General features: G+C 35.0%; 1 protein-coding gene across 8 annotated transcripts in view; it reads left to right on the top strand.

The window, feature by feature from the left end:
- Positions 1–17,454, top strand: part of APC (APC regulator of WNT signaling pathway) — a 136,629-nt gene that overhangs the window by 47,458 nt on the left and 71,717 nt on the right. For all 8 annotated transcript variants that reach the window (XM_068535733.1, XM_068535732.1, XM_068535731.1 and 5 more), the window contains 2 exons: positions 9,872–9,956; positions 16,491–16,692. In XM_068535733.1, coding sequence (XP_068391834.1) covers positions 9,872–9,956; positions 16,491–16,692 — 287 coding nt within the window. The remainder of the gene's footprint in view (positions 1–9,871; positions 9,957–16,490; positions 16,693–17,454) is intronic.

The raw sequence follows: 17,454 nt of genomic DNA, 5'->3' as shown, positions 1-17,454 counted from the left end.
TAATTGTAGTTTATCCATTTTTATTCAGTACTCCTTTCTGTAAACTGGGGATTAGACACTTCACTTACTTAAACGTGTGTTGTAAGCTAAACAGTAATATGTAAACTCTTCCTTGCAAAGGTTAACATTTATATTTTTAAACAAAATGTTTTGAATTCATCCAGCAAATCGTATAAAGAAAATGATTGTAAAACCCCAGTGACTCATTAGTTAGTTCTAAATAATAATAACTATTATAATAATATAATATATAATAATATATATATATATATTATAATATTATAATATTATAATAATTTAATATAATTTAATATAATTTAATAAAATAATAATAATTTAAAAATAATAATAAAAAATAATAATTTAATATAATAATATAATAATATATTATAATATTATAATATATATAATAATATAATAATATAATATATATATAATAATATATATAATATATATATATATATATATATATATAATAATAATAACTATTTTTAAGCTTAAAAATAAAAGGCCAACTTAACCATCACTATAGTGAGGCTGGGTGTTCTGTGTAATTCATAGAAACTAGCCTCACAACCTTAGAATATATCTCAAGTATTAAATATTACCATCATCCCCAACTCTCTCAGATCTTGTCTTCACTTAAGTGCTGCAATGATAGATGATCAAGAAAATCAGGGTGCCCTAGTGGGAAGAGTCCTGAACTGAAAGTCAGTACCTGGTCCTGTTCCTGGTTTTGCCATAAGCTAAACTACATACTCTAGGGTACCCTTCTAGAATTAAGTTGCCTTATTTGGAAAATACAGTCATTGCACTAGCATAGATGATTTCCATGACACCTTCACGCCCTGAAATTGGTTTCCCAAATAACATTGAAAAGCTGTGATAACCTCCACGAAAAGTTATAAAATATTCAGTCTGCACTGGGGAAAATACGTTCTAATTTCAAAATAATTAAGGTTAAAACTTTAACTGTTTTACTTTCCAGCTACTTAGGCAGATTCTCCTCTCACTGAATTTAATAACTTTATAGAATTGGAGATTCAACAAAACTGTTAACCTCCTTCTCTTTTAAAAAATTCTTCCTGCTACGTCTTGTTTCTGTGCCTTGGCTATTTTAACATCTGGGTTTCCGACCCTTTCTTCCTGTCTGCTCACTACTCTTATTCCTTATTCATTTCCTAGTCTCTTCTAGTTATTTTTCCATGCATTTTGAGGTCTCCCTTATTCTTCAAGCTTCTGTATATCCCTGAACTATTTTCTCTCCTCTTTTACTTTTGTATTCATTATCATAACAGTTCAGCCTTTTACTCATATGAGCTTTTCTTTTTCTTTTTTTTCTTTCTTTCTTTCTTTCTTTCTTTCTTTCTTTCTTTCTTTCTTTCTTTCTTTCTTTCTTTCTTTCTTTCTTTCTCTTTCTCTCTCTCTCTCTCTCTCTCTCTTTCTCTTTCTTTCTTTCTCTCCCTCCCTCCCTGCCTCCCTCCCTATGTATCTATAAATCTTTTCCACTCTAATTGCTTATTTCTATGGCAATAGCAATTGACAGATCTCCAAGATACCTACCTCAAGTCCTTTTGGAGATTAAGTAGACTATAAAGAAACATTTTTTCTCACCACAGACTTTGGGTGACCTTAAAAACAGCTGACTCAATTATCTACTAGGTTAAAAAAGAATAGTCTGGTATTTTAACACAGATCAACATAATATATCTAAAATTATTGTACATGGCATGTGGTTTTAAAAGTTTAAAGATAAAAAACTTAAAATTCCCAGCAGGACTACTCTTTCATCTACTTCAGAAGTATACTTAGTAGGGAATTCTTCCTGGCACGCCTATCTCAATGTCTCTTTTGTAGTGCAGAATTCTGAGGTCCCTTTTAAAAGTTGTTGTTTTTTTTTCTTAAACTGCTTGAGCAAATTCAAAATTCATTTTTGGGAAACATTTTAACCTATCTTTAGATCCATCTCCATGTTGAAATGGAATGTCTCTCAGAGTAACAATACAAGTCAGACCCTTAAATTTCTACAGTGGAATATCAGGGTGACCTCTTAGCCATGTGGTATAATATACATCATGAATATTACTATTTAATATTAAATACTAATTAAATACTAATATTGTCTGAATTCAACTGTGAATTGATCATTACTCAGCAAGTGCTTTTACAGACATCCTTGCTAAGCCATCCACATATTTCTTCAGGATTGGGTGTATGGTATCATAGCAGTTACGCCCTTGTACTGAAATTATTTATGTATCTCTCCTTTTAAGAGGCTTTATGGTGTTAAAGAATAGGAACCATGACCTGTTTACTTTGTCTTAGAATATCGATTTGTGAAAAGACACTTGGAAACATTGGCACTTCCTACATTGGATTAAAGTTAGTCCAAAACAATGGTTATTTCTCAAAAAATCACCTATTAGACTTCGGAATACATCATATGATCTTGAATTATGTTTCCTGATCATTAACATATTTACCCTATGGAAGGCAAGGTGTGTCTCCTCCAACTAGATATCTTAGGATTTCTGAAGTTTATGCAGTAGTACCATCTAGTGGCAAAAGAGAACACTGCTTTGCTATTGATTACATGTCATTGATACTATAAAAATATTTTTTGTGTGTGTGTCAGGGAAATATGTGTACAACAGTTAGGGAAATGTGAACACTGACTCTATATTTGAGAATATTAAGGAAATGCTTATTTTTTAGGTATAATGATGGCATTGTGGTTGTGTTTAGAAAGAATCCCTGTGTAAATATACATATCGAATTTTTTTACAGAAGAGACAGTGTGTCTGAGATTTGTTTTTCAGATAAATTTGGGTTGTGGGGGAATGGAGAAAATGGTTATGGGTATAGATGAAAGAAGCCCATGAGTTGATAGTTACTGAAGTAAGATGTGAGGATACATAGGAGTTTGTTATATTGTTCTCTACATTTATGTATATACTTGACATTTCTGTAATTAAAATAAAATACAGATTTTGTGGGATCTAGATCAGATAAATGCAGCAATTACAGCTAAACTTAAGAGAAATTATGTACTATATTTTTTACTCCAGGGCTAGAAATCAACGTGATTTACTTTAAAATGGTGAGCATAGCAACTAGGTAAATATGGTGAGTTGTGAAGCATTTAAACTGAGATATGGCATGGCATAGAAAAAATTATCTTTAGGTAAACTATTAATCAACCATTTTAATCTTTTTTGTATTTTAGCAAAATGAAATATTTATAACTTGCTCTGTAAACTATAAAACCATACATGGAAAGTATCTTTTATTTTCAGAGTATAAGAAAAAATGAGAAGTAGAAATTCAAATTGGCACATTTCATAATTTATTTTGAAGATTTAATTACCAAGTATACTTTTATCTGGTAATGAAAAGAATAAATAACTATGATATATTGAGGAAAACAGAAGTGGGTCAAGCAGAAACCCCCTTGAAATGACACAGTTGCTCATTGATAAATATTTCCTATTTACTGATATGACCACAGCATATTTTGTCTCTACTAATTAAGTCTCTGATGTTTTTAAAATCTTAAAATGTTTTTTAAAATAATGTGATTATGTAATGTAACTAAGTAATTTTTTAAAACCAAACTTCCAGAATTTATAAATACAAATGAATATTCTCTCCTTTAAAATTTACATATTAATTTAAAAAGCTGTCGTTTCTCAAAACATTTTTTGAAGTATTTTATTTGGAATTGCTTTGCAGTTGTGTTGCATTTTCTCTTAAAAACTCTCTGAAATTGAGGACTTCTTTTAGGTTGTATGCAGCATGCAGCCCCAGGCAATCAGTCAGTACTACTGCAGCAAGTAGAAAACACTGGATAAAAAATAAAAATCGTACTTTTAAAGACATTGGAGAACTGTGAAATCATCAGGGACTGTATTAACTAAAATTCCTAAGAGGAAAGAGCCCTTTCTAGATGAGCTGAGATCACTGGTAATTTTCTTCCCCAGGGGTATTTGCTATTTCTAGGGACAGACTGATAATTCAGCACTGGCACAGGACTCTACTGGAGGAAAGAAACTGTTGGAGGTCTTGACAAACATGTGGGCAGATGTGAAGTATTGACATTTAGAGGAGCTCCAAATGCATGGCTAGTTTTCCCAAATTTTATCCAAATGCATGGGGCATTGGCTGAGTCTTGCTGTGGGGAAGGATGCTGGGGATGGACTATGGAGGCAGGATGTTAGGAGGCCATGTCCCGCTAGAGGAATACTCATACCACAGGTCTCCTCAGGCTAAGTGTAGAGGAGAGAGACAGTCAAGGAACTTGGCAAACCAAATCAGGTATGAAATTCACTTAAACTGCAGCTGCAACCTATTTTCAGTTATTGGATGAAGGAAATCAGACCCCAGTGGTGGAAAGGGCAAACTCTTTGAGGCAAAATCTGATCTGAAGTCTTTATTGTTCTTGTATACATAATGACTAGCATGCAGTTAAAAGTTACAAGAAATACAAAGAAATAGGAAAATGACTGATAATCAAAAGAACAAATAGAAAATAGAAGCAAATCCCAAGATGATCCACGTGTTGTAATTAGTAGTCAAAGATTTTAACATAATTTAAATGTTTTGAAAAAAAAGGAAAAGATGGATTAAATGGATGAAAAATCAGAAAATCTCAACAGAGAATTGGAATCTGTAATTAAGAAGAATCATATAGATATTCTATAACTGAAATATTTTTGACATTAACTTATTGGATGGGCTTGACCACAGGTTAAACACAGGATTAATGAACTAGTGAGAAGATAGAATTAGTGAACATGTAAAAAGGTCAATAGAAAAATATCCAAACTGAAGCACAGAAGAGGAAAAATGGAAAACAAAGAGTATGTAAGAGTTATGAGGGACACAGGCAAATAGGTAAAGGCAAATATAATTGAAGTCTTAGAAGGGGCAGGGGAAGAGAATGGAGCAAAAGTAATATTTAAAGACGTATTGGCTGAGAATTAATGTAAAGCTGTTGTAAAGTTATTAAGACAATGTGGTAATTAGAGTAGATTAGTAGACTAACAGCAATAGAGTTGAGAAAAATACCTACGTATATATGGTCACCTGATTTATTATGATCCAGGCATCCCTGCAGATCAGTGGGGAAAGGCTGGTCTTTTCAATAAATGGTGCAGAGGCAATTAAATATCTGTATGAAGGGAAAAAAACCAAAAAAGAACCAAGAGCTCTACCTCAAATCATATGCAAAAAAGTAATTCAAGTAACTCATATGCAAAAAAAGTAAATGTGAAGACAGAACAGTTTCCTTCTGGAAGAAAACTTAGGGAATAGCTTCATCTCCTTAGAGTAGGCAAAGATTTCTTAAATAGAACGCCAAAGTACTAAAAATTTATCAGTTGGACATCATTAAAACCGACAGCTTTTCTTCATCAAAAGACTCCATTATGTTTCTAGAAGAAAATATAGGATAATATTGCTTTGACCTTCATGAAGGCAAAATTTCTTAGTACACATAAAGCTCTAAACATAAAAGAAAAAATGGTATGAAATGAATGTCATCAAATTTAAAACTTAAAAGTCTTTTCAAAAGACTTCATTAAGAAAATGAAAAGGCAAGGCATAGACTGGAAGAAAATATTTGCAGTATGTATATCTGATAAAGGACTTGGTTCAGAATATACAAAGAATTTTTACAAACCAATAATTTAAAAAGTCCAGTTTTTAAAATCTGGCCCAAAACTTGAAAAGACAATTAAAAAAGGAAGGTAAACGGTCAGTAAGCACATGTAAAGGGATTCAACATCCTTTATCCTCAGGGAAATGCAAATATCATTTCATTCCTACTCAAATCACTAAAATTTAAAAGACTGATCATGCCAAATGTGGAACATCAAGATGCTTATACATTGCTGGTAGGAGTATAAAATGGCACATCATCTTTGGAAAACCATTCAGCAGTTTCTTTTAAAGTTAAACCCTATGACTCAGCGTTTAAACTTTCAGATATATACTCAAGAGAAGTGAGTGCATGTGTCCACCTGAAGATATGTGCAAAAATGTTCATAGTAGCATTCTTCATAATAGCCTCCAAACTGGCAACAACCCAAATGTCCATCAAGAGTGAGGATAAAGGATAAATCAGTTGAGGTGCATTCATACAGTGGATAACTACAAAGCATTAAAAAAAAATAACTGATACATGCAACAGCATGAATAAATCTCTGGAAATTTTGGTGAGCAAAAAACGTGAGACACGAAAGGCTTTATACTGTATGATTTCATTTATATGCAGTTCACAGGCATGCCAACTAATAGATACAGAAATCAGAATACTGGTTACCTCTGGGGAGTGAATATTGATTGGTAAGGGGCAAAAGGGAACCTTCTGAGATGCTGGAAATGTTCTCTGTCTTCCCTGGGTAGTGATTACATGGATACTTAGATTACATCAGAAACTTAACATTGGTTTACTTTTCATATGTATGTTGTATCTCAGTAAAACAGAAAAAAAATTAGGGCTAATTTTTGTCATGGAATAGCCATAAACTATTCACAACAAAGTAGTGAGTAATCTAGTCATGCTGGATGATGTCATCTTGAGGCAAGGTAACTGGATCTGACTATGAATTAATGTGTGCATTTTTTTTCTTTTTTTGGTGAGGTTCATAACTCAGAATGTACAAAAAAAGTTTAATGGAACATACTGGAATAAGTAGCTTCCAAGGTGGCTGCTTTGAAAGTCTTAAAAAAAATTTTTTTAAACCATAAATTTCAATAATTTTTACTTTTGTGGTTAGAGCTTTTATCAACAGACTTCTAACCACATGCAGAGAAACTTTAAAAAAACATATTACAAGTTGTGCATATTTACTATTTTTAAAAATTAGGAAATACGGGCAAACAAAAAGAGATATCAAATTCACCCATTTAAAAAATGTTTTTAATACCAGCAGTGACCTTTGATAATGTGTATATTTTTCTCTCTGTGCATTTTATGCAGTCATGCATTTAATGGGATCATATTTTGAAGCATGCTTTTTAATTTAATATAGTCATCTTTTCATGTCATTAAATATTTTATAATATTTTCATAGTTCTATAATATTCCGTTGTATGGCTAATGCCATAAATTTATTTAATCCTTTATTGTTGGACATGCAGGTTTACATAGCCTTTTAATTTCTATTGTTGGTGTTATTTTAATTTTTCTTTATTATTTTTTAACATGTTTTTAAAAAACTGTTAATGTGCCAGTAGTTTTGAAAAATTAGGTGTATGTCCTATGAGATGCCAAGGATTTCTTTTTCTTGTTGTTTTTGAACTCTTAAGTACTTGTACCTTTTCTAAAAACAATATTTTTTTGTAACACCTGTTGTTTTAAAATTAGGAAACCAAAAACAAGCAAAAAAATTGCTTGCAATTCTAACTTCCATAGAATACCCCTGTTAACTCTTGATGATAGGCTTTGGAGAATAATCTTGTATAAAGAGAGACCTGATCAGAGCTGTGTTTTAAAAGGCTTACTCTGATAGTTCTGTGCAAGGTAGGACCGTTTAGGAGTTTATTTTAGTAGTTTTGAGGTTAATAACCAGGATAGTGACAGAGTAGAAAAGAGATGGCTATAAGAGAGATGATAGAGCTAGAATACAGAATTTGATAACTGATTGGGAAGATGAAGGAGGGGATGCTGAGGATTTGAGCCTGGAGGTACAAAAGAAGGCTACTGCCATTTAACTGAAGGAATACAAGGCGAAGAACAGGTTTTAGTGGCACAAAATGATAGTTCGGACATTTACACGTGCAGTGCATATCATCCAGATGCACTGGATGTAAAGCATCTATCAGTCATACTGGGAAAGTGAGTCTGAAATTTGCAAGTGAGGTTAGGATTAGACATATAATTGGAAGTTATTTGAGAAAGGCAGTTGTTGAATTGTGAGACTGGGGATTATAAGAAATAGGGATAAGATTAAAGGATCAGGGGCTTCCCTGGTGGCGCAGTGGTTGAGAATCCGCCTGCCAATGCAGGGGACACGGGTTCGAGCCCTGGTCTGGGAATAATCCCATATGCCGTGGAGCGACTGGGCCCGTGAGCCACAATTACTGAGCCTGCGCGTCTGGAGCCTGTGCTCCGCAACAAGAGAGACCACGGTAGTGAGAGGCCCGCGCACCGCGATGAAGAGTGGCCCCCGCTTGCCGCAATTAGAGAAAGCCCTCGCATAGAAACGAAGACCCAACACAGCCATAAATAAATAAATTAATTAATTAAAAAAAAAAAAAGATTAAAGGATCATTGAAAGACTACAAGCAGCAGTGGATGGAAGGAGAATTGGGATCCTAAACACTGCAGGTAGCCTACAGTGGTAATCAAACTTTATGGAAGAGATGGTGTCCTGATGTTTATACCAAATGTTTTAGAGTAATCTACATTCATTCGAGAAAGGCATCACTGTGCAAATTTATTTCCTATCCCACAGTTGTGATACACTCTGACATAATTTCTGAACATGAATATCAGTCACCTCCACGTTCCCACGTCTACTTATCTAAGCCTTTTAACCTCCCACATGGTCTGTTATTTGAAGGTCAGATCTTAAGGTCACAGGCTAATTCTTGTTGTTAACATAGGGATTCTTTTCTTAATGCTTATAATGTCACTGTCAAGGTAAACCAGTGAAGTTGTCTTTGCTACATTTACTCACTTTTTGACAGATTTCCTTTTCAATCTATTTATGGATCATTTTTCATATAGAGGAACACTGCCCATAGCTATAAGACTGTAAATGTTCAAATACACTGTTTTGCATTGGGAAACCTAGTTGACCAACAAAAGATTTTGTTGTGAACTAGAATGGGACGCCTCAGAATATATAAAATGTAAATGTATATAAATTATAGAAAAACTAGTAGAAGATGAAAGTTCCCAACCTTCTTTGACAAAAATTTATCAAGAGAAGGATTTAGATGGGAAAAGAAATAATGGATCAAAAGTCAGGAGACAGTGAGCATACAGTCACTTAACTATCTGCTGATTATAAATCAGTGTACTAGTAGAATGTACGTAAATGTAGTATATAAAAGCTTGCTGTTTATTGGGGTGTTAAATAAAACAGCATACTGTGTTAATCTGGTGTTTTTCATGGCCATGTTGGTGTAAGCTTAAGAGACATGGATTTTAAACACATAACTAGCTTTTGCGCCTCGGGCAAGTCTTTGAGTCTCAGTTGATCTGTCTGAAAGATGAGAATGATCCACTTTGCTATATTATTTCAGAAGTTACAGATAATATATCTTAACTATTCCATATATATAGTATATTGCATGGAGACTACCCATAATCACCATTATCACAAAATATCACTGTTGTTGGGCTATAATTTATTATTCATAATTAGTAATAGGTAATATATGTAGAGTACTTTACAGATAGATACGTTTTCAGATAGATCTGAAATAACTTTGTTCCCCGAGCAGACCTAAATGCCAAGAAACTTAGAAGCATGTCTTCAAAAAGTTATTTAGGGGACTTCCCTGGTGGCACAGTAGTTAAGAATCTGCCTGCCAATGCAGGGGACCTGGGTTCGATCTCTGGTCCAGGAAGATCCCACATGCCATGGAGCAACTAAGCCCGTGAGCCACAACTACTGAGCCTGCGCTCTGGAGCCCATGAGCCACAACTACTGAGCCCGCGCATCACAACTACTGAGCCTGCGTGCCTAGAGCCCGTCTCCGCAACAAGAGAAGCCACCGCAATGAGAAGCCCACACGCAGCAACGAAGACCCAATGCAGCAAAAAAATTTTTTTTTAATTTTAAAAATAAAATTGATATTATTAAAAAAAAATTACTTAGAATTTTGTCATGTTAATATATTGTGTTCTTTTTTACAGGAAGTACTTAAACAACTACAAGGAAGTATTGAAGATGAAGCTATGGCTTCGTCTGGACAGATTGATTTATTAGAGCGTCTCAAAGGTAGCTTTTTTATTTATTTATTTTTTAACATCTTTATTGGAGTATAATTGCTTTACAATGTTGTGTTAGTTTCTGCTTTATAACAAAGTGAATCAGCTATACATATATATATATCAAAGATAGATTTTTAAGAAGTGTTTTAAAGTAATTTTTTTAAGCTCCAGTTGTCAGCTTAAGGTGTATATACCCAAGTACAGTTTCTCTTGATTAGAATGTTGGTATTGGGTTTTCTTGGCTTTGAATAAACTATTTTAGATTCCTTCCTTGATAATTTTCAGCTCTTTCTAAAACTCATTGCTGTTCTGCTAGTCACTAAATAGGCCTTTAATAAGCTGTATGCCACAGAGTGGGCCCATTGCTTCATTTGAAGGAGTCAGTGACCTTCTTTGTTCCGTCCAGCATAGAAGTGCTTTATCTTCATGTACATATGGCCTGATTTTTCGTGGGACTGTTTCTCTTATAGAACCAGGAGTCAATGAATTTCTCTGAGCATCAGCATTTGTGATAAGGATTTCTTCTGTTTCCTGTATAAATTTGCTGCTCAATAACTGCCATAATTTAGTGCTCCTACAGGCTTTATGTAATATATATAATGTATTTTCAATTATATTATAAAATGGCTTAAAATTGGAGAGCTAAAATATGAACCAAAGATTTCATTTTTAAAAGATAGAAGCGCCGGGCGGTGCCGAGGAGGGAGTCGCGGGGTGGCTCACTGCCCTGTGTGTAAAGTTTTCTCTGGGGGGGGGCTGGGTTCACGTGGCAAGTTATCTCTGGAGTTCAAGTTTCAGTTGAAACCAGCCTCAAGTTTCACCTGTCCTCACTGACCCGTGGATTTCTGTGTGACCAGCTGTGTGGGTTACAGGCTCTAGGTGCTCCAACCAAGCGTCAGGGCTGTGCCTCTGAGGTGGGAGAGCTAAGTTCAGGACATTGGTCCACAAGAGACCTCCCAGCTCCACATAATATCAACTGGCGAAAATCTCCCAGAGATCTCCGTCTCAACGCCAAGACCCAGCTCCACTCAACGACCAGCAAGCTACAGTGCTGGACATCCTATGTCAAACAACTAGCAAGACAGGAACACAACCCCACCCATTAGCAGAGAAGCTGCCTAAAATCATAATAAGGCCACAAACACCCCAAAACACACCACCAGACGTGTACCTGCCCACCAGAAAGACAAGATCCAGCCTCATCCACCAGAACACAGGCACTAGTCCCCTCCACCAAGAAGCCTGCACAACCCATTGAACCAACCTTAGCCACTGGGGGCAGACACCAAAAACAACGGGAACTACGAACCTGCAGCCTGGAAAAGGAGACCCCAAACACAGTAAGTTAAGCAAAATGAGAAGACAGAGAAACAGCAGATGAAGGAGCAAGGCAAAAACCCACCAGACCTAACAAATGGAGAGGAAATAGGCAGTCTACCTGAAAAAGACTTCAGAATAACGATAGTAAATGTGATCCAAAATCTTGGAAATAGAAAGGAGAAAATACAAGAAACGTTTAACAGGGACCTAGAAGAACTAAAGAGCAAACAAACAGTGATGAACAACACAATAAATGAAATTAAAAATTCTCTAGAAGGGATCAATAGCAGAATAACTGAGGCAGAAGAACGGATAAGTGACCTGGAAGATAAAATAGTGGAAATAACTACCACAGAGCAGAATAAAGAAAAAAGAATGAAAAGAATTGAGGACAGTCTCAGAGACCTCTGGGATAACATTAAACACACCAACATTCAAATTACAGGGGTCCCAGAAGAAGAAGAGAAAAAGAAAGGGACTGAGAAAATATTTGAAGAGATTATAGTTGAAAACTTCCCTAATATGGGAAAGGAAATAGTGAATCAAGTCCAGGAAGCACAGAGAGTCCCATACAGGATAAATCCAAGGAGAAACACGCCAAGAAACATATTAATCAAACTATCAAAAATTAAATACAAAGAAAAAATATTCAAAGCAGCAAGGGAAAAACAACAAAGAACACACAAGGGAATCCCCATAAGGTTAACAGCTGATCTTTCAGCAGAAACTCTGTAAGCCAGAAGGGAGTGGCAGGACATATTTAAAGTGATGAAGGGGAAAAACCTACAACCAAGATTACCCAGCAAGGATCTCATTCAGATTTGACGGAGAAATTAAAACCTTTACAGACAAGCAAAAGCTGAGAGAGGTCAGCATCACCAAACCAGCTTTACAGCAAATGCTAAAGGAACTTCTCTAGGAAGGAAACACAAGAGAAGGAAAAGACCTACAATAACAAACCGAAAACAATTAAGAAAATGGTAATAGGAACATACTTATCGATAATTACCTTAAATATAAATGGATTAAATGCTCCAACCAAAAGACATAGACTGGCTGAACGGATACAAAAACAAGACCCGTATATATGCTGTCTACAAGAGACCCACTTCAGACCTAGGGACACATACAGACTGAAAGTGAGGGGATGGAAAAAGATATTCCATGCAAATGGAAATCAGAAGAAAGCTGGAGTGGCAATTCTCGTATCAGACAAAATAGACTTTAAAACAAAGACTATTTATTACAAGAGACAAAGAAGGACACTACATAATGATCAAGGGATCAATCCAAGAAGAAGGTATAACGATTATAAATATTTATGCAGCCAACATAGGTGCACCTCAATACATAAGACAGATACTGACAGCCATAAAAGAGGAAATCAACAGTAACACAATCATAGTAGGGGACTTTAACACCCCACTTTCACCAATGGACAGATCATCCAAAACGAAAATAAATAAGGAAGCACAAGCTTTAAATGATACATTAAACAAGATGAACTTAATTGATATTTATAGGGCATTCCATCCAAAAACAACAGAATACACTTTCTTCTCAAATTCTCATGGAACATTCTCCAGGATAGATCATATCTTGGTCATAAATCAAGCCTTGGTAAATTTTAGAAAATTGAAATCGTATCAAGTATCTTTTCCGACCACAACGCTATGAGACTAGATATCAATTACAGGAAAAAATCTGTAAAAAATACAAACACATGGAGGCTAAGCAATACACTACTTAACAGCCAAGAGATCACTGAAGAAATCAAAGAGGAAATCAAAAAATACCTAGAAACAAATGACAATGAAAACACGATGACCCCAAAGCTATGGGATGCAGCAAAAGCAGTTCTAAGAGGGAAGTTTATAGCAATACAATCCTACCTTAAGAAACATCTCAAATAAACAACCTAACCTTACACCTAAAGCAATTAGAGAAAGAAGAACAAAAAAAACCCAAAATTAGCAGAAGGAAAGAAATCATAAAGATCAGATCAGAAATAAATGAAAAGGAAAAGAAGGAAACAATAGCAAAGATCAATAAAACTAAAAGCTGGTTCTTTGAGAAGATAAACAAAATTGATAAACCATTAGCCAGACTCATCAAGAAAAAAAGGGAGAAAACTCAAATCAATAGAATTAGAAATGAAAAAGGAGAAGTAACCACTGATACTGCAGAAATACAAACGATCATGAGAGATTACAACAAGCAACTCTATGCCAATAAAATGGACAACCTGGAAGAAATGGACAAATTCTTAGAAATGCACAACCTTCCCAGACTGAACCAGGAAGAAATAGAAAATATGAACAGACCAATCACAAGCACTGAAATTGAAACTGTGATTAAAAATCTTCCAACAAACAAAAGCCCAGGACCAGATGGCTTCACAGGCGAATTCTATCAAACATTTAGAGAAGAGCTAACACCTATCCTTCTCAAACTCTTCCAAAATATAGAAGATGGAGGAACACTCCCAAACGCATTCTACGAGGCCACCATCACCCTGATACCAAAACCAGACAAAGATGTCACAAAGAAACAGAACTACAGGCCAGTATCACTGCTGAACATAGATGTAAAATTCCTCAACAAAATACTAGCAAACAGAATCCAACAACATATTAAAAGGATCATACACCATGATCAAGTGGGGTTTATCCCAGGAATGCAAGGATTCTTCAATATACGCAAATCAGTCAATGTGATACACCATACTAACAAATTGAAGGAGAAAAACCATATCATCTCAATAGATGCAGAGAAAGCTTTCGACAAAATTCAACACCCATTTATGATAAAAACCCTCCAGAAAGTAGGCATAGAGGGAACTTACCTCAACATAATAAAGGCCATATATGACAAACCCACAGCCAACATCGTTCTCAGTGGTGAGAAACTGAAACCATTTCCACTAAGATCAGGAACAAGACAAGGTTGCCCACTCTCACCACTATTATTCAACATAGTTTTGGAAGTTTTAACCACAGCAATCAGAGAAGAAAAAGAAATAAAAGGAATCCAAATCGGAAAAGAAGAAGTAAAGCTGTCACTGTTTGCAGATGACATGATATTATGCATAGAGAATCCTAAAGATGCTACCACAAAACTACTAGAGCTAATCAATGAATTTTGGTAAAGTAGCAGGATGCAAAATTAATGCACAGAAATCTCTTGCATTCCTATACACTAATGTTGAAAAATCTGAAAGTGAAATTAAGAAAACACTCCCATTTACCACTGCAACAAAAAGAATAAAATATCTAGGAACAAACCTACCTGAGGAGACAAAAGACCTGTATGCAGAAAATTATAAGACACTGATGAAAGAAATTAAAGATGATACAAACAGATGGAGAGACATACCATGTTCTTGGATTGGAATAATCAACATTGTGAAAATGACTATACTACCCAAAGCAATCCACAGATTCAGTGCAATCCCTATCAAACTACCACTGGCATTTTTCACAGAACTAGAACAAAAAATTTCACAATGTATATGGAAACACAAAAGACCCCGAATAGCCAAAGCAATCTTGAGAAAGAAAAACAGAGCTGGAGGAATCAGGTTCCCAGACTTCAGACTATACCACAAAGCTACAGTAATTAAGGCAGTATGGTACTGGCACAAAAACAGAAATATAGATCAATGGAAAAGGATAGAAAGCCCAGAGTTAAACCCACGCACATATGGTCACCTTGTCTTTGATAAAGGAGGCAAGAATATACAGTGGAGAAAAGACAGCCTCTTCAATAAGTGGTGCTCGGAAAACTGGAAAGCTACATGTAAAAGAATGAAATTAGAACACTCCCTAACACCATACACAAATATAAACTCAAAATGGATTAAAGACCTAAATGTAAGGCCAGACACTATCAAACTCTTAGAGGAAAACATAGGCAGAACACTCTATGACATAAATCACAGCAAGATCCTTTTTGACCCACCCACCTCCTAGAGAAATAAATAAACAAAAATAAACAAATGGGACCCAATGAAACTTCAAAGCTTTTGCACAGCAAAGGAAACCATAAAGAAGACAAAAAGACAACCCTCAGAGTGGGAGAAAATATTTGCAAATGAAGCAACTGACAAAGGATTAATCTCCAAAATTTACAAGCAGCTCATGCAGCTCAATATCAAAAAAACAACCCAATCCAAAGATGGGCAGAAGACCTAAATAGACATTTTTCCAAAGAAGATATACAGATTGCCAACAAACACATGAAAGAATGCTCAACATCATTAGACAAATGCAAATCAAAACTACAATGCGATATCATCTCACACCGGTCCGAATGGCCATCATCAAAAAATCTACAAACAGTAATTGCTGGGGAAGGTGTGGAGAAAAGGGAACCCTCTTGCACTGTTGGTGGAAATGTAAATTGATACAGCCACTATGGAGAACAGTATGGAGGTTCCTTAAAAAACTAAAATTAGAATTACCATACGACCCAGCAATCCCACTGCTGGGCATATACCCTGAGAAAACCATAATTCAAAAAGAGTCATGTACCGCAATGTTCATTGCAGCTCTGTTTACAATAGCCAGGACATGGAAGCATTCTAAGTGTCGATCGACAGATGAATGGATAAAGAAGATGTGGCACATATATACAATGGAATATTAGCCATATAAAGAAACGAAATTGAGTTATTTGTAGTCAGGTGTATGGACCTAGAGTCTGTCATACAGGGTGAAGTAAGTCAGAAAGAGAAAAACAAATACTGTATGCTAACACACATATATGGAATTAAAAAAAAAAGTTCTGAAGAACTCAGGGGCAAGACGGGAATAAAGACACAGACCTACTAGAGAATGGACTTGAGGATATGGGGAGGGGGAAGGGTAATCTGGGACAAAGTGAGAGAGTGGCATGGACATATATACACTACCAAATGTAAAATAGATAGCTTGTGGGAAGCAGCCGCATAGCACAGGGAGATCAGCTCGGTGCTTTGTGACCACCTAGAGGGGCGGGATAGCGAGGGTGGGAGGGAGACGCAAGAGGGAGGAGATATGGGGATATGTGTATATGTATATCTGATTCACTTTGTTATAAAGCAGAAACTAACACACCATTGTAAAGCAATTATACTCCAATAAAGATGTTAAAAAAATAAGAAGATAATATAATTGCATTAGCAATATTTTAGACCACTTAAAGCAATTGTTTTCTAAAAACTTGTCTGTATTTTATTTAGAACTTAACTTAGATAGCAGTAATTTCCCTGGAGTGAAACTACGGTCAAAAATGTCCCTCCGTTCTTACGGAAGCCGAGAAGGATCTGTATCTAGTCGTTCAGGAGAGTGCAGTCCTGTTCCTATGGGTTCATTTCCAAGAAGAGGGTTTGTAAATGGAAGCAGAGAAAATACCGGTTATTTAGAAGAACTTGAAAAAGAGAGGTAACTTTTCTTCATTAAATAGTAAACTTTTATGCTCCAATTTTTGCTAGTATTTTGTCATTTTTTAATGATACAAGATAGGAATTATGAAGCGTGTATAGTGGATGATCACAAACACTTAGAGAGCATTTTGCATTTATTATCTCAAAAACAATATGTTATTGATTGTACTTACCTTAAATCGAAAAAATGTAAAGGAGGCAATTTCTTGGGATTCTCAACTTCTACTTTGTCACTTAAATACTCACATGCTCTGTACATTGAGTAATACACATGATCGCAATAGTTACATCTGGCTAAAGTATGTAACTGATTTTTAATTGAATTTCTGGTTATCTTTTGAAATGAATTAAATAACTACTAGATCCAGTATAAGATGACTGTTTCATTATTAAAAGCCTATTACAAGTGGCCACAATTGAAACATTTTTTAATTTATCAGTTTCCGAGTCTAAAAAACATTACTTGACATAGAATAAGTTCTGGTTTCTCAGAGCTAGCCTATTAATTCTTTTCTTCTTGAAGTTAAAATCATCTCACTACGAGTATCAGAATATATATCGTTATTAGGAACTTTGTCAAGTGTTTTGTACCTTCTAAAAAATTATAAATTCCTTTATATGTGATTAATACCATATTATATTTATATTCCTAAAAGTTCTATTAGACTTTCAAGAAATATTCAAATGTATAAATGTTACATATTACCTCTGGGACCTTGGTCAAGTCATTAAATTTTCGTGTCATTCCCTTCTGTAAAAT

Source organism: Eschrichtius robustus, chromosome 2, assembly GCF_028021215.1.
Source record: "Eschrichtius robustus isolate mEscRob2 chromosome 2, mEscRob2.pri, whole genome shotgun sequence".
Classification (NCBI taxonomy): Eukaryota; Metazoa; Chordata; class Mammalia; order Artiodactyla; family Eschrichtiidae; genus Eschrichtius; species Eschrichtius robustus.
The sequence above is the reverse complement of the archived record's forward strand: the minus strand, read 5'-3'. Positions and strand labels throughout refer to the sequence as shown.